General features: G+C 38.9%; 1 protein-coding gene across 2 annotated transcripts in view; it reads left to right on the forward strand.

The window, feature by feature from the left end:
• Positions 1-18,712, forward strand: part of spast (spastin) — a 73,109-nt gene that overhangs the window by 33,688 nt on the left and 20,709 nt on the right. Inside the window, exons 4-8 of one of the 2 annotated variants that reach the window (XM_048531033.2) lie at positions 1,022-1,117; positions 7,041-7,231; positions 12,121-12,260; positions 13,010-13,103; positions 14,699-14,773. In XM_048531033.2, the coding sequence (XP_048386990.1) occupies positions 1,022-1,117; positions 7,041-7,231; positions 12,121-12,260; positions 13,010-13,103; positions 14,699-14,773 (596 nt within the window). The remainder of the gene's footprint in view (positions 1-1,021; positions 1,118-7,040; positions 7,232-12,120; positions 12,261-13,009; positions 13,104-14,698; positions 14,774-18,712) is intronic. The other variant, XM_048531034.2, reaches the window with a different exon arrangement.

The raw sequence follows: 18,712 nt of genomic DNA on the forward strand, positions 1-18,712 counted from the left end.
ATGAATGTGGAGCAGATGACAAAGGTGTCAAACGGTCTTTTTGTTGGGTGCTGCTCTGCTGCAGAACTGCAACAAGGCGTTTTATTTCCTGGCACTATTTCTGACCTTTCTTCTCAAATAATGTCGTCAAAAGTTTGTTAAAAAATACTTTGGGCTATTTTCTTTCTGAACCATGCTGCTGTGCTGTTGAACTTTCAATCCACTTATTTTTATTCCATTTTTTTTGGCTAGAAATTAAGTGGAACACAGGAATTCTAAGTTTTGAAGCCCTAGAAATGCTTGGATTCCCTACTGTCACACAACCTAAATGACTCTTGTCAGGGCACGGGTGGTGCTTGGAAATTTGTTGTATTTGAGAAGCTAGTAGTGGACCACCTTTAAACAGCTATAGTCCAATTGGTGAAGTTATCATATTATTGGGTGGCAATTTCCAGGTTTTAGACCTAGTGAAATTTCTGTAATTAAGTCGGAGTTCATGTGTAAGATAGCGTAAACAATACACTTGCTCAACCCAGGATGTATGGGGCTAGTTGCCCTTCAGTTGACGCAAAGTGTTTTTGTACAAACATTTAATAAGAGATTTTAAACTTTCAGTTGGGGTTGAAACTAGGTTTTAAAACTCCTTCTTTTTGGTGTGTGATGTAGGGGATCCTTTGTAGAACTGACTATTGGGACAAAATGAGCATTTAAAAATGAAAACCTTCTGTGATATCCTCTGATATTCTTATTTTAATTTGAAAAATTCTTACCTAGCACCTTTTGCCAAAACCATTCCTCCTGGTTTTTGTTGAAAGAAAATGCAGGTCATTGATCAGCTTCGGCTCTTAACTGCTACCATTTAAACCCTCAAAAGTAAAGATTGATAGGAGTTGTATGAAATCTCACTCCCAAGTTTGTTATTTTAATATTATATCCATTCACTTCAAAGCTCTCTCTCTAGCACGATCTATTTAACTTGTTTACTCTGTCTGTACTTATTTTGTTTTTGTTGTTGTTTGTGCCCACTTATTGTGTTGTATAGAGCAGATGCTAGCATGCGCGAGGTTTTCCAAGCCCGAGAGGGAGGTGTGTAGAGACAGCCCAGGTCCGCCGTGCCCTAGTGCACGGATCCAGTCAGGTGGGTTCCTCTGATCAACAAAACAATGGTTCTATTAGATGGAAAACCATTTGATTTATTAAAGAACATACATATATATATTTTCCTCAAATGCAGTTGCCTTGTCAAAATAGATTGTATACAGTGTTCCATATGATTAAAGGATGATACTCATGTGTCACCTTGCCAATGTCATGTTCAAAAGGAGTGATGTCATATCAGAGTTGAATGCTGATAATCCAGCATAGTACTAATGTTTTCCCAGCCCAAGTTCCTTCCCTTGCTGCTCCACGCCGGGCGAATGGAATCAATGGATTAACCCTAAAAGTGACACCATATCGCAAGGATGAGCAATTGCCAGAAAACCAGATGGCTGCTATTGTAATTTGACTGTTGGTTGAAGGTCTTGTGGGGTTAGTTAGAAATACCTATTTATGGAGCTTTTGTGCAAGCCATCAAGGTCATGAAGGGTTAATCTTGCTAAATGAGGAAAAATTGTTTCCAGTGGCTGAAGGAACCAGACTTTAAGGTAAGAATCATTTTAGTCAATGAGTTATAATGTGGAATACACTGCCTGCGAAAAGAAAGCAGGTTAATAGTAAATTACAAAGAGGAATGGTAGCATCGTAGGTTATTGAACTAGTAGCCCAGAGGTATGAACATATGACCTTGAGACATGAATTCAAAACCTGTCATTGATTGTGATCTCTTAACAATATAATTTATCACTTATTAAAAAATGAACTAATTTTTTAAAATCTTTTTAGGAAAGAAATTTAGCAGTCCTTTAATGGTTATGATCTTGTGATTGGCTCTTATCTGACCTCTGAAATGGCCTGAAAAGCCAGCCAGTTTAAGGACAGTAAGGGATTGCCATTATATGGCACTGACACTTCTCGGCTATAAGCTTGAAGGTTAAGAAATCTGTAGGGCTATGGGTAACTGGCATGTTTAACAATTTTAATAACAACATGCAGTAATTTTAGGGTCTAAACTCTCCCATGTCCCAGCCCCCATCTCCACACGCCAGGTCTTCTTATCACATAGCCTGCCTTTACACGCTACACACTGACTATTGTTAGTCACCAATAGTCCCCATTAACAACTATTCACCTTTGCAGCCTGATCATTAGCAACCCCTTTGAACGTCCAACTGTCCTCCTCTCTTCAGGGTCTATCCTAATGTTTACTCCCTACCCCACTCACCGCCCTATTTTCTGTGTGTAACCTGAAGTTTTCCCAGCCTCCATCAGTTCTGAGGAAGGGTCACTGGACCTGAAACGTTAACTTTTTATTCTTCACAACTGCTGCCAGACCTGCTGAGCTTTGCCAGCAACTTTTTTTGTTTAATAGGACTAACTAGTTCTCTTTTCGAAAAAGATGTTACAGCCACAGAGGTCCAAATAGTCTCCTTTTGTATCACAAATTTATGATTCTATATTTTGTGGTTGGGAGAATAGAATCTTTCTTTTGTAGGTTATAATTATCTGAGAAATATTAGTGCTTATTTGACCATTTTGCCTTTTGTTTATAATATACTTTTTGGCAAACAGAAAATGCTTTGCCTATAATGAATGTACATTTTATGCACGTATGCTGGGTTTAATGCAACTTGGCTATGACTGACACAAGATCCATAGACTGATCAAAAATCTGTACTAGCAGTGAAAGTTTGAAAAAAAAAACACATCTTGGTTAAATATACAGTAGATCAGCTTGTATTATTTACAAGTGACTCAATTTTAGAGAAACCTATTACCTCTACCTCTAACAACATTCGTGATTTGCAGGGTAATGGCATATAATGTGTTCCAAATGTTAGTAGTTATTCCTTGAATTAAATGCATTGCTGTTAAATTTACAGGATGTTTCATTTTAAGTGTGATTGAAGTCAAGACACTGTTAACTAGCTGTCAGGAGAGGGAAGGGTTTAATGTGCTGACACAGCAGTTGTGTAAGAATGACTATATAAATGATAACTCGTGGGGAAGGTGTTGGAGGTGAGAACTATTTTAGATGTACACTGGGTGTGGGGGGGAGGGGAAACACAATTCTGTACAGTCATAAACAATAAAATCCTGGACAGCAGAATTTGAGTAATGTTGGTTTTAATGTTGAGCTGAAAAGTCATGCAACAATTATTTGCTATGTAAAATTGATGCTGATGTGTTCCCACCAGTTTGCCTACCTTATCCCCACTTTTGAAGTCCTGCACCCACTGATCATACGGTAGCCTCTTGCCTTAAACTCCCAATTCCTCACCATTCCTAAATAAAAACCAAAAGAACTGCAGATGCTGTGAATCAGGAATGAAAAACAAAGTTGCTGGAAAAGCTCAGCAGGTCTGGTAGCATCTTCCTGGTTCTGAGGACGGGTCAACGGATCCGAAACGTTAACTCTCTTTCTCCTCCACAGATGCTGCCAGACCTGCTGAGCTTTTCCAGCAACTTTGTTTTTTGTTTCTCACCTTTCCTATTCTACTCCACATTATGTTCACTGCATCCATTACCACTTTTCCTAACTGAGAGTTATCAGTTCCCACCCATCTCCCAGATCAAGTTTTAACAGTCTTATTCTGATTTATTATTATCTTACCCCACTTTATATTCACAAGCTCTTCCATATCTGCACCTAAGCACCCTTTACTATTTGCTCACTCTATTCTCTAGGTATTTGTAAATTACTCTCCCTTTTAAGCTAAGGGGCAGCAGGTTTAGAGAGGGTGTGAGGAAAAGTTTTTCCAGTCAGAGGGCGGTGGGAATTTGGAACTCATGCCTGTAAAATAGTAGAGAAGAACACCTTCATAACGTTGAAGTATTTAGATGTGTACTTGTGATGCCAAGGCTTACAGAGCTATAGGCCAAGTGCTGAAAAGTGAGATTAGAATGGCTAAGTGATTTTGTTTTCTGACTGAGACTGGCGCGATGAGCCAAATAGCCTTTGTCTGTGCTGTAGACTTCTGTTCTACCAATTTAGGAGATTGACTCATGAACCTCTTATCACTATCATTGCATGTTATTTAAGATTATAGTGCCTCTCCCTATTTTTTATGTCAAAACAAACCACCTCAACTCTGTATATTAAATTCCATCTGCTAATTGTCTGCACATTCTATGATCTTTTGATTCCCTACTTTATTTAGTTTGAATCATCTTTACTGTTTGTCAAACCTCCAAATTCAGCATCGTTGAAAGGTTGAGATGTTGCTGTCTACCACAATAGTCAAATCATTTTTATGTACGTGATGTAAAATGCAATTAATACAAATACTGAACTGTGGATAACGTTGCTGCCTGCCACATTCTTCAGTCTGACAAAACAACTATTTACAACTTTATTTTCTGTTCTTAAGCCATTTTTTATCCTAGCAGAAACTGAGCCTTTTCCATGGGGCCTTATTTTTATTATTCAACCTTTTTCACATTGTACTTTGTTTGCAAAGTATATAGACACATCCACTGCTTTAATCCAATCTTTTCATCAATCTTTACAGTTAATTCACTTTAAAAAATTGAAATGGTCGAGCATAATTTATCTCCTGGAACTCTGTGTTGGCTGGGCTGTGCTTCCCCCGGGCTCCCCCTGCCACCGCCACCACCATTTTTATTTTCTAAAATCTCTTTGTTAGATTGACCGGCCTGTGGTTACTAGGGATGTCCTTCTATCTCTTTCTTAAAAGAGACTATCACATTTGCCACTGCCCAGTCATCTGGTGCCTCCCCCATATGTAGGGAATAGCAATGTCTCCCACCATCTGTAATCCCACTTGCTTTAGCAACCTTGGATTTCAGCTGGCTTAAACAGGTTATCCATTCAAAGCATAATCAGCCTTTTCAGAGGTAATGACTTTTAAGATTATACCTGAAATATTGGCTTCCATATCACAGGAACAGAATTCAGCCATTTAGCCCATGCAATCTGCTGTGTTATTTGTTCATGGCTGATGTGTTTCTCATCCCCATTTTCCTGCTGTCTTTCTCTCCTCCCACCCCAACCCTTGATTCCCTTAATTATCAAGAACTTGTCTATCTCTGTCTTACATATATCTGGTGGTTTGGCCTTCACAGCTTTCTCTGGCAATGATTTCCACAAATTCACTACCCTCCGAACAAATGCCTCATCTCAGTTTTAAAAGATTGATCCTTCGTTCTGAGGCTGTGCTCTCCAGTCCTAATCTCTCATTCTAATGAAAGCAACATCTCCACGTCTGCTCTATCCAAGCCTCAGATATGTAATTTTCGGTCCAATTTTGCCTCTTTACCACCTCCATCCCACCCCCCCTCAAAAAAACATTTTAAACTCCAAAGTACAGACCTGGAATCCTCAATGGTTCCTCTTGTCACAAGCACTTAATTCCCAGAATCATTCATGTGAACCTCCTTTGGACACTCTTCTAACAACTTGCAGTTTGTCCTTTTGAGGAAACAAAGGGGAGAAAGAATACTCTGTTTTGCCTCTCTACATATAACTTTTGTCCTTTTAGAAGATCCACTCACCCTCTCACTGGAAGATTTTGGGGTTCTTTGTTATGTTGACTTGCCTTTCTATTCTCATTCTGTCTTTAGCTGTTTTGCTTTTTCCTTCACCTCCTCTCAGCTTATTGCATTTGGCCTGGTGCTTGCTTCAAGAATTCATTTGACATGGATATCATTATGTTCTGTAATGCCTTTTCATCCAGTTTTGGTTGAATATCATTGTCATTGTTGGAATGTACCTAGGCCACATCTGAAACATTGCCACCTTAAGATCATCCATTGTTTTTCCTGACTAACTCAATTTCATCTCATCCCATTGGTAGCCTTCCAATTTAGAAACTCTACTTTTTGTCTCTGCTCTTCTCCGTTACTCATCGAAATTTTGATCGCTTTAATTCAAGTGCTACTTCACAGATAATTGCAGTTGGCTCACCTATTTCCCAACACACTCTCCTTCCAGGTTGAATCAAGAGCGCACTGTTCAAGGAAATTCTCTCATTTTAGAAATTTCACTTACTTCTTTACTCTATTTCCCAGTTGGTAATTGTCTCATTGAAGCACCCCAATATCACCAATCTAAACAAAAACAGTTGTTTTTGCACCTGTAGTATACTTCTGTTCTGATGTGAAGGTTGTCATTTTTGAGACTTGACCTGGTTTTCTGTTCATGACTTTTCCTAATTTGATTTAAACAAGAACGTTTTCTTTTATTTCCTCCACTGCTATATCAGTTTCCTGTAAGTACCCAAAGGATGCAAAAGGTTGCCATTAAATATGGGCATGAACCTAATGTATGAGGATACAGATGATTGAGTACAGATTAATTGCCTGCTCCTGTTGCTCTGATCTTAGACAGCACAATAATTGAGCTGTTGATAGTTAAATGGTTGGTGCATGGTACTTTTCACCACTAACATCCAGATGGTAAATGTAGTGTAGGTTTGATTTAAAGGATTGCCCTAAGATCACTTTCTGGATGAACCTTCATCAGGCTTCTGGCTGATGGACACTGCCAGTGACTTCGTGGAACATTCATCTGCAGAGTATTATAGCTTAAGTTTGCCAAAAAGGTTAGCAAAATTTTGATTTTACTGCTGAGGTTGGATTTGCTTCGTTTTGCATTTGGTTGTCAATATACCCAAGGTGTGTACAGAGCCAGATTTTGACTACACTTTAACTTTTAAACTTCTGCCGTACTTGTCTAGTTGGATCACTTTAAAAGGCATAAATGAAAACTTCAAATTTGTAGAAATATGCTGCAAAATTTCTTTTCTGAAAGACAAGTGCATCTACAAGAGCACTCAACATCACCATCTGCTGCTACAAAACTGTATTGCAATGTTCCAATTTTTAAACGTTAGTATCAATTCCTCTTAATGTAACATTTTACAGTAGATGACAGTGTATTTAGAGTACCGGTGACCATATAGTCTTTGTTCTGATCCAGTTCTGTCTTTATTTGTCTCTAGAAAGTGGAGCTGTCCCAAAGAAAAAGGATCCTTTGACCCACACGAGTAATTCCCTACCCCGCTCCAAGTACACAGCAAAAATCACTTCCCCAGGGCAACGTGGTCACCACAGGGCCCAGAGCCATAGTGGAATCTCCAACGGTGCTGGGACTTCACGATTGCCAGCACAACCCAGTACCTCTACTGCTAAGGTAACAAAATTGGGCACTTGAATGTTCTTTGTCCTGCCCGTACACATCCATCATATGTGTTCTACTGATTGCCCGATGGGCCTCATTTATGAAAGAGACATTGGAAGGTAGCAAAGTTTAGAACTGGGGCCTTTTACTATCTGGCTCCAGAAAATCTTTAACCTTGTACCTTTTTTGGGGGGGGGGTCTTTGCCGTGTGAGTGACAGACAGCATAATGGTACATTCTATATGTAAGTTTCATAGTTTCTTTATGTAAAAACGTATGGTGGATGGTAGAAATACATTTTAGGAAGTACCAGATTACACCAAATGTTGCTTGAAGAACTCGGTAAACGGTCTTCCAATTTTTTGACGTGAGGGGAGAAGTTGGGTTTTTTAAATGTCCGTGCTTCTCTCCAGTTTGGCAATTCACTATCTTTAAGTCAGTAACTTGCTTTGATATTTGACCTAATTATATGTTAAAGGCATCAGAATGTTTGTATGATGTAACCAGGTCGTTTTAACTGTGAACTGTCTTGAATCATAGGAAGAACCATTTGGCTATCCTACTTGTACTGGACCACTGAAATAACAGCTTTCTAATGATCTCACTCCTCTGTCAGCTTGTCAATATATTTCGTGCAAAACGTTTTTGATATGGGTATTCAAAATACTATAGGGAATAGACTAAGTGGACTTGGTGAATCAGAGACAATGATATCCAGATATGTTCTAGAATGTAATGGAAGCAATAAAAGTTTGGTCTTATTGGAATGGGGAATGCTTCACTGAAAGTGGTAATTGGTGCTAAGTAATAGAACTAAGAAAAGACAAAACCAAAGTTGCTGGAAAAGCTCAGCAGGTCTGGCAGCATCTGTGAAGGTGAAAACAATTAACGTTTTGGGTCTGATGACCCTTCCTCAGAACTGTTAACTCTGTGTGTTTGTTTTCTCCACAAATGCTGCCAGACCTGCTGAGCTTTTCCAGCAACTTTGGTTTTGTTCTTGATTTACAGCATCAGCAGTTCTTTTGGTTTTTATTTAGAACTAAAAGGTCCTGGCTGGTTTGAATGTATAAGGACCTAGAGGAAGCCGGAAGTGATGAACTGTATAATATCAGTATTCTAGGGAATGAATCAAAGCAAGAGGTCTCCTATGCTAAACGTTTCCTAAAATTAACTGAAAAATCTGTCTTCACATTTTAACTTAAATACAATAACGATTATTTCCATTTATAAGTGGAGTGATAGTGTTTAAAAGAATAGTGTCCCAAGCACTACATGTATGTTTTGGATAAACCTTGACATAGTCACAGAAGGATAAGGTGACAAAATTTGCTTAAAGTTGGAGCAGTTAAGGAGTGCCCTAAAGCAGGAGAGCAGGGAGGAGATAGGGTTTTAGAAAGAGGCCCAAAATTTTGGGTTCCAGATGGCCAAGGCACAGCCACTGCCACCAGTGATGGGTAAAGAAATCCAGAAATGTAATGCAGTGTTGGAAGAGGGGATTATAGAGTGGAGGAATTTCTGGAATAAAGGACATTTGTGGGTCTGAAAGCAAGTAGAAAATTTGGATGGTCAGGCTGTATATTTAATGTGGTTACAAAGCAAAAGAAAAGGTTTATAAATGATAAGAAATAGAAGTAGCAGCAAGTCATTTGACCCATGAAGCTTACTGCATCATTTGATAAACTGTGGGATGAATGTTAAGCAAATTTGCAGACGCCACCAAGGTGGGTAGAATTTATTGAGGAAGTTGGTCAGATGGCAGACCAATGACAGTATTGAACCCTGATAAGTGCGAAGTAATGCACTTTGGAAGAAGAAACACAATGAGGGATATCTAATGAATGGCAGGACATTCTGTGCCTTTTTAGAGGAACAGAGTCATCTTTGGGTAATTATTCACAGATCCCTGAAGTTGGTAGAGCATGTGAATAGGATAGTTAAGAAGGCATGTGGGACACTTGCTTTCATCAGTCACGACATAGTATAAGAGCAAGGAGGCAATGTTGAAGTTGTACAGTGTGTTCATCAGCCCACAACTGGAGTACTGTACGCAATTCTGGTCACCTCACAAGGAAGGATGTGATAACACTAGAAGCAGTACAGAGGAGGTTCATCAGGGTGTTGCCTGGGATAGAGTGATTGAGCTGTAAGGAGTGACTAGATAGCTTTGGATTGTTTTCTTTGGAGCAGAGAAGATTGAGGAGTATGGACAAGGTGAGTAGAGAGCAACTTTTTCCATTTGGTTGAGGGGGTTAATTATGACAGGGCATTGCCTTACAGGTAAGGGACAGGAGATTCAGAGCACATCTGGGGGGGGAAAAGATATGTTTTCACTCAGTGGGTAATGGAAATTTGGAATGCACTGCCAGATAGGTAATGGTGGCTGGAAACCTTACAACTGTTCCTAAAAACCAAGATTTGGATAAGTGCTTCAACTGTGTAACATTCAAGGAAATGGGACCAATGCAGGAAATTGGGGTTAATGCATTTTTAATGATAGTTATGTCAGTGCAGCTCGCTGGGCTGAAGAGCCTTTTCTGTGCTGTATGAATAAGGCCACCAACAGATTTGTAGCACTTTCCCACTTGTCCCAGTGTTCAGTATGTTGATAAAAATCTAACTTTGGGTCATTGAATATGTTCAAAACTGCCTTCACTGTCTGTGGAATTGAATTCCACAGACCGAGGATGTTCTGAGAGAATAAATTCCTCCTGATTTCCCCCTTAACTGAGAGACTTCAGCATCTACCAAGTTGAACAACCTCCAAATCTTGTATATTCCAGTAAGAGCATCTCTCATTCTTCTAAACTGCAAGAGTGCAAGTCCAACCTGCTCAACCTTTCCTCATAAGAGAGGCCCTTTTATTTCAGAGTCTGCTTTCCTGAGCTTTCTCTGAATGTCTTCCAGTGCAAGTACAGTCCTTCTCAGAGATCACAACTGTTCTCGCTATGCCATTTGGTTTCATGAGTATCCTGTGCAGCTGTGGCAAGATATCCTATTTTTAATTCCATCCTACTTATAATAAAAAATAGTATTCCATTTGTTTTCCTTATTATTTACTATTATCTGCATGATAACTTGTTATTCATGTACAGGGACAAGATCCCTATGTATTGCAGCGTTTTATAGTTTCTCCTGTATTTAAAAGATTTACTTTTCTATCCTTAATGTTAAAGTAGACAACTTCGCATTTTCCCACATTGTTTCATCTGCCAAGTCTTCCCACTCTAAATTCCTTTGTAGATCTTTGTATCTTCATCACAGCTTACTTCCCTATTTATCCTTATTATTCACAGATATGGCTGCCATCCTGTCTGTTTCTTCATCTAAATATTTCAATATAGATCATAAATAATTGAGGCTGCAGCATAGATCACTACAGCACTCTACTAATGGCGGTTTTCCGATCTGAAAACAACCTGACTCCATTTCCTTCAGTTAGCCAGACATCTATCCATACTGATAAATCACGCCTACTCTTTGAGCTCTTCTGCAGTAAGCATGTATGTGACAACTTAGCAGATGTTTTTTGGAAATGCAAATACATCTACTCGTTTCCTTTAGTCCACCCTGCTTGCTATTTCTTCAAAGAAATCCAGTGAAATTATTGAATGTAATTTCTCTCTCTCTCAAAACATGTTGACTTTGCCTGATTTGTATTGGGCTTTTGGAGGATTTTGCAGATTTGAAGGCAGTTGTGGTTTCATGGCAACTAGAGAGAATATGACAATCCGTCAGATGGTAATACTAGGTTTATCTAATTCTTGGATGAAACCTGATTGCTTTTGTTTTCAGTTGTTTACCACAGTGGTCAGTCACTGAAACGTATTTACACAATGCTGCAGGTGTTCCTTAACAAAGCAGCATTAAAAACGGCGGGGGGGGGGGAAAGAAATCAAACAAATCTTAAAACAGTTAGAAAGATATTAAGCCAAATAGCAAAACAACTTGTAAGATTTTTTCGTCTGTACTTTTTCTTCATACAGATATGGAGTTCCAGAGAAACTTCACCCATATATTGATTGTTCAGGTTTTTCCTGAACTGGCTCCTCCAAGTTTCTTCTAGGCCTGTGGAGACAATTTTACAATTCATTTTTAGTCTAAACATTTTTTTAGTTCTGACATTTGGTTTCTATCCAAGCTCTCATGGCTTAGAAACTATACAAAAATAAAATACTTCATTAACAGTGACTGGTTACTCTGAGTAAAAAGCTGATTCTTCTACTAGGAGAAACTGTTCTCCCTTATGGAATCAAACAGTAGAGAAGAGGCCTTTCAGCTCATCAAATCTATACTGCCAAAATGTACTAGTAGCTATTACTAGGCCCATAGCCTTGAATGTTACAGCACTTAGTGCTCATCCAAGTACTTCTTAAAGGTTGAGGTTCTCTGCCTCAACTACCCTCTCTCTGAACTGAACTCCTGATTTTTCTGAACTAAATCTGTGAACTTTCTGTTTTTGAAGTCAAATCTAAACAGATGGTTTTCTGATCTGTTGTAAACTCAAAAACAAACGTTTCATCCATTTACATGAGAGGAGGTTCTTTCAGTTGCATGCTTTCTTGGAACAGATATATTTGGGTCACTTCCAAATGATTTCCTGATCTTTATTTTTCTTAAAACAAACCTTCACAAAACTGACCCACATCCACCTGCCACTTTTTTAAAGACCCAAATCTTAATATATGCATATATATATACTTTTCAACACCAGAGTTGAAGGGCTGTAGATCTGCAGGGGGTTTCAGTCAGGCAGAGGGTTATATGGATGGAGGAAATTACAAAATCGGTGATCCAGAACCAAAGGACTTTGCACTTAGGAGACTGACTTAGTTTTGAGAGGTATACCACTCTTGCTTCAAGGTTTGTTGATATATGCTCAAACTGCATTTTTTTTTTAAACAGGTTGCAAGTACAAAAAACACCGTCAGACCAAACAAACCTACCACTCCTAGTGCAACTCCTCGAAAGAAGAAGGATTTGAAAAATTTTCGAAATGTTGATAGCAAGCTGGCAAACCTAATTTTGAATGAAGTTGTGGACAGGTAAATTTGTGTTGTATGTCATGGATTTTGGTTGCATTATACATACAGGTGGAAAACATAACTGTAATTGCATCAGGGGACCTTTTTGATGTTAGTGCTCAGTTTTGTAAAATGCCTAGCTCTCTTCTAATTTTAAATCTGATGCCAAGGATAGACCATTTCTTGTACTTCATACAGTGTACTACGTCAGTACAGTGCAGCAGTTCCAGAGATGGGCATCTATTTTGGATAGATTTAAACCAAGTTCTTGTTGAACTTCTTCAGTAGTTCTAAAGATTATTCTGTGGTACTGTACAAAGATGATCTGTGTTCTCTTCGGTGTTGTTGACACCTGGTATTTTGTACTTTTAACTTCATCCAGTGAACTGTATTTTATGACCGGCATGGCCAATATTAATCGCCCATCTCTAGTTGCTGAATTATATCAGTGTATTTGATGTCTAAAGAAACTTTAGTTGAGAGAATGTACTATGTTGTGATTTGGAGACAAATCAGGGAAAATATTAAAGGTTTTATATATGCTGAGAATCTTAATGCATGTCTTTGGTGCATGAGTTTATACAGAATTAATCTTGTTGCCTGGTAGTACAAGTGGAAGTATCCTAGTGGGTGTATTGGGAGTAAGTGAATCAGCAGAGTGGAGACAGATGGACCCCATATTCAGAGGCAATCTTTGTTAAAAGAAAAATAACTGAAGAGCCTAGGTGAGTGCCAATGAATTGATGGCAAATATAACATCTCTTATTTAGTGCACCATCCGTCCGTTTTGAAGATATTGCTGGGCAAGAGCTGGCAAAGCAGGCGTTGCAAGAGATTGTCATTCTTCCATCTCTTAGGCCTGAGGTAAGCAAAATGCACCCACCTGAGAATGTTTGTGGTACTTTGTTGCGCTCTGTCAACTTTTGATTTCATACTTAGGTGAAATTTTAGGTCCTTCAAGATAGGCCATCTTTTATTTTCCCACTTGAGCCACTTGTGTTTGGAAGCATTTATAACACTTACTAAGTAAGGTCCCCTTCAAGGCCAACCTTAAATAAGCTACTCTGGTTGAGACTTTATTTATATTTCCCACACTAGTGATCTATGTACAATGGTGGAAGTGGTTTTCATGCAATATCCTGTTCCATGGAGTGCATGCAAGCCTTTATCCAAAATGAGATTTTTGCAATTAGGGATAGAACATAAAATTAAGACAAAACTTAGACTGAGTCTATCATATGTAATGGATGATTGTGCAGTGAAGAGAAAAGGTAGTACTTTCTATCCAGGAAAAGGACATGGGAGAAAATTTATACATTGTTTTAAGTAATCTTTTGTTTAAAGGGGGAAGAAAATTACTCCATTTAATTCTTTGAAGTCTCTACCAAGTTGAACTTGCAGCTAATAAGATGGTGAATAGAAATTCAACAACAACCTTCAAAATCAAAATTGGATAAATGAGGCAGCAGAAAAATTGCAGAGAAATGAGAAAATATGAAGGACGAAATCAACCTTTGTTTAGTCCTTCATATTTTCTCATATCTCTGCAAATTTTTCCAGCTTCAATCATTTATCCAATTTTGTTTTTGAAGGTTGTTGAATTTCTATTCACCATCCTATTAGCTGCAAGTTCATTATCTCTTGATAACTGGTTTTATATTGAAAGCTCTCTTTAAAATATGCAGCTTTTTTAAAAGTTTCAATTTTTTTCAGAAGTTCTTGTTTACAATTGCATTGAATGCATAGTATGGGAATAGGCCTTTTAGCCTAACCAATCTTTACCAATGTTTATGCTTGAAATGAGCCTCTTCCCACCCTCCTTCATCCAACCCTAAAAGCATATTCTTGTGTTCATTTCTGCTTTAATTATTCATTTTGTATTCCTTTCCAAATATAATTATACAATTCACTTAAACTACTGTGTGTGCTCCACATTTTGAGCACTCCCTAGGTAACGAAGTTTCTTCTGAATCGCTTGGATTTTTTGTGATTATCTTATGTTTATACTGGAACTCCAGTTGGATTTTCAGCTGGAACTCCAGTAAGATAGGGGGTTTTATTTGTGTTCTGCTTGTGTTTTTATTTGCTGGGCCCTATCCCTCTTATATTTTGGAACTATTCCAATGACTAAACGTGCTAAGGACCTGCTCTTGAAAGCTGGTCCTCATTCTGGTGGTGGAGGGAAGTGAGGTGGTTTGCGCAATAAGTGCACAGCAAATGTGATCGAATCAACTACTTTGTTTTCCTATGAAAACACTGCAGTTTAAAAGTAATTCATTGGCTGCAATGTTTCAAGATGCCACTTTCACATTATGTTAAAGACTTTTGTTTTTAAATGGAGTTCCTTTCATTAATAACCTCCCTGTCTGTTGTTGGAGATGTCTAATGTGAGAAGTGGTTCACTTTTCTGTCAGTATTTTAATTTTGTTTTTTCTCTTTTGCCTTTTCCTTCATGTAAGTTGTTCACTGGACTCAGAGCTCCTGCTCGGGGATTGCTGCTATTTGGCCCACCAGGGAATGGGAAGACAATGCTGGTACGTAAGACTTGAGTGTATGGTAATGTATATCCATAGCAGTGGCATAACTCTGTTATCCGTGATATCGTTATGATCTTTTGCACTATCTTTTTCCTGATTTTAGTTGTAACTAACAACTTGGAGCATTTGTTTTCAGCCATGGTTAGTTGTGTCACACTTCTGTCTCTTGAGTCAAAATGTCATGGTTTCACTCTCCTGTCCAGAAGCCTGAGTGCACAAGGTGGCACACCAAATTGCAGCACAGAGGGGGTGCAGCTGAGACATTAAACCCGGGTCCTACTTGTGGGCACAAAATAGTATTAATTCAAAGCATGGGTGACTTTTTTAAAACCCTAATCTCTAGCCAATATTAGCAAACCAGCTTGTCAGCATGACCTAGGGTAAACAGCTGCTATTTGTATAAGCCAAACACCATAGAATCAAACGCATGTGTTCTCATTCTGCAGCTCATAGTCAACAAAAGATATTGAAACTATAAACTTACACTACTATGCTAGAATGAGTGAATAATTTTGCTCTTCCTCTACTTTCTGTTAGCTTGTGCTGATACAATTATGTGCAAGTAATGCATTTTTTTACTTATCTATGTATACAAAAGTACAGTAAATTTTACAGATGTTTATTTGGGCTGGGTGACTGTAGAAATGAGACTAATGTGGAAGAAACAATGAATTTGTTTTTTATACTGTGCCTTCTATGATGGATATCCGAGAGTGCTTTGCAACCAAAGAAATGTCTTTTTTTTTAACATTTGGTGCTGCAGGTTCCCCAGAGAGCAATGTGACAACCAGATAATAGCACCTAATGTTGAAATAGTATCTTTGTGACCTTTTTATGTCCACCTAAATGAGGCAGACTAATGAACATCACTTTCTGGTTGGAAAAAAATGACCAACAATTTTGCACATATTCAATGCTGTATTGGAATGTCTCCTTAGACTTTGTGGCTCAAGTTCCTGATGTGGAACTTGAACCCACAATCTTTTGGTCCCCTTCATATTTATAAGTGCAAGAATGTTTTCACGAAGTATCTCGGATAGAATTGAAGTTGAACTCTTGCACAGAGGCCTCATTCTTGAGCAAGGGATGCTTAGACTCACCCCAGTTCTTTTAAATATGGTTAGAATGCCTTCCTTTATATATATAATATTACATATTCTGCTGTAATGACTGGACTATGTCCTTGAAAGATATATGTAATGATGTAATAGAGTTATCATAACAGCTATTTATTATGCTTCTGAAACTAACTGTAGAGAGCAAGCCATGTTTTATATAAATTTCAAATTTAAAAGTTTTTTGGTCCAGGGTCTATGCCAGTGAAAAGAATTAAAGTAGAAATGGGAAATGGCCACTGATTTGTCATGAACCTGTTAAAGATTTAATTTTCTGGTTGCATGCATCAAGATGAACCAAGTAAAGAGTTTTACTTGTGCAGCACATTTGTTTTGTTTTGGCTTAGTGGGTGGTGCTCTCACCTCCGAGACAGAAAGAGAGTGAGTTCTTCATAGATACTCATTGACCGACAGCCATCTTCAGCTGATTCATCTGCGACCTTTCCTTCCACTGCAAAGTCAGAAGTGGTGATGTTCGCACCATTCACAAAGACTCCTACTGAAGCCATCCATGTCCAAATCCAGCAAGGCCTGGGCAATGTCCAGGTTTGGACTGACATGTGAAAACTAGCATTCACACTTCAATAACAGACAATGACCATCTCCAGCAAGAGAGTCTAACTATCACCTCTTGATATCACTGAATCCTCCACTATCAACTTCTTGGGGATTACTGTTGACCAGAAACTGACTGGACTATCCAAAAGTACTGTCGCTCCAAAAGCAAGTCAGAGGCGCAGAATCTTGTATTTCACCTCCTGACTCCCCAAAGCCTGTTCCAAATACAAGCACGGGTCAGGAGAATGAATGAATGCTTCCCACACTCCAGGATGAGTACAGCTCCAGCAACACTCAAAGCTTGACCATATCCAGGACACAGCAGTATGCTGAATTTGGCACCATATCCACCAATGTCTGTTTGCCACCAACATTGTTCAGCAGCAACATTGCATACCATTTACAAGATACACTGCAGAAATTCACCAAGGCAGTTTCAGCAGCACCTCTTGAGTACTACCACCTAGAAAGACAAGAACAGTAGACCCATTGGAGCACCACTACCTGCAAGTTCCCCTCAAAGCCGCTCACCATCCTGACTTGGAAATATATTGCAATTTGTTTGTTGAGTCAGAATCCTGTAGCTGCTTCCATAATGACATTGAGTTTTCCTAGAGCAAATGGATTGTAGCAGTTCAAGAGGGCAACACTCGTCTGCTTTCTGCATAGATATATGGAAGATACAAGCAGGTGTAGGGCTAATCCACTCTTTAAGCCTGCTCCACCATTCAGTATGATCCTGGCAGATCATTGAGCTTAATACCTTAATCCCACCATCTCCCTCTATCCCTTGATCCCTTTAGCCATGAGCTGTAGCTACCACTTTTTAAAGCACACAATGTTTTGGCCTCAATCACTTTCTCTGGTAGTGAACTCCACAGGCTTACCACTCTGGAGTCTGGGTTCCTGGAGGCATCTGCATCCAGTGCAGATTCATGGAGGTGAGTTTGGGCTCAGTATGAGATCCAGTGGCTGCATTGGTGAGGTGGACCCGAAGCTGACTCATAGCAGTGGTGGAGTCAAATTTGGGCCAATGCAGTACCTGGTGGCATCTGAATTAGCAAGGTCCAGTGAGAGTTGAGTGCCAAGGGCATCAGTGGAGGCAAGGTGGTGACTTTCATTGCAGCAGCGTGGCAAAAGGATTCATGCTTGGCCAACAGGCCAATGGTATATGGTTCAGCACTTAACGAGTAAAATTGAACAATTTTTCTTTTTCTTTCTTTTCCTGCCTTTATATTCCATATTTTGGTTTAATTTTCTGTGTTTTAAGATGGCGCTGGAGAGTAGTCGCACTATATAAACACTTTCACTCCCTGTATTTTGTTACAATACACATGACAATAAATAAATCAAATCAAATAAAACTGATGATGAATACCAGCATCTTCCCAACAGCAGAAGTCAGGGTTTTTTGGTCTGTGCTTCCTTTTTTGAACATTGCCTCCTTTTAAATAGTGGCGTTACATTAACTACCCTCAAATCTGTACGAACTATTCCAGAATCTAAAGAGTCCAAAGAACTGTTGACGTATCCAGTATTTCTAGAGTCACTTCCTTTAAATGCTCTGGGAATTTGTCCCATTAATTTCTCCAATACCATTTCTCTATTAATACAGATTTGTTTTAGTTCTTCCCCCTCACTAAAACCTGTCTACACCATCATCCGTGGTACTTTACATGTGTCTTCCTTGGTGAAACAGAAGCAAAGTATGAATTTAGTTTGTCATCCACTTCTTTTGTTTCCTGCTATAAATTCCCCCCTTTCTGACTGAAAACTCATATACGTCCATTACAATAATCCTTTTCTCTTTTCGTAGGTATGATAAGTTTTACAGTCAATTCTTATGTTCTGCACAAACTTGAACTCATGCTGCTTCATCTCCTCTTAATCAATCACTTGGTCCTTGTTTGCTGACTTCTAAACTGTTCTCAATCTTCAGGTCTGTTTTTTTTCTCTTCCCAGTTTGTGTACTTTCTTTTTGCATCTAATACTATCTCTGATTACTCTTGTGTCCCTTTTTGGCTACTGTTCTCTTTGCACTCATGTGCCAGACAAGAAATAAATGACTTGTGTAATTTATCCATCCATTCTTTTGAATGTTTGCCATTGCCTATCCACAGACAGTCCTTGCATTGCCATTCCCCAGTGTCCCGTAGCCAACTCAAATGCTTCACACCATTGTAGTTTGCCTTATGAAACTTTAGGACCCTAGCCTCCGAATCCACTACCTCTCCTCCTTGATAAAGAATACCATCATATTATG

The sequence above is a fragment of the Stegostoma tigrinum genome, chromosome 4 (assembly GCF_030684315.1).
Source record: "Stegostoma tigrinum isolate sSteTig4 chromosome 4, sSteTig4.hap1, whole genome shotgun sequence".
Lineage (NCBI taxonomy): Eukaryota > Metazoa > Chordata > Chondrichthyes > Orectolobiformes > Stegostomatidae > Stegostoma > Stegostoma tigrinum.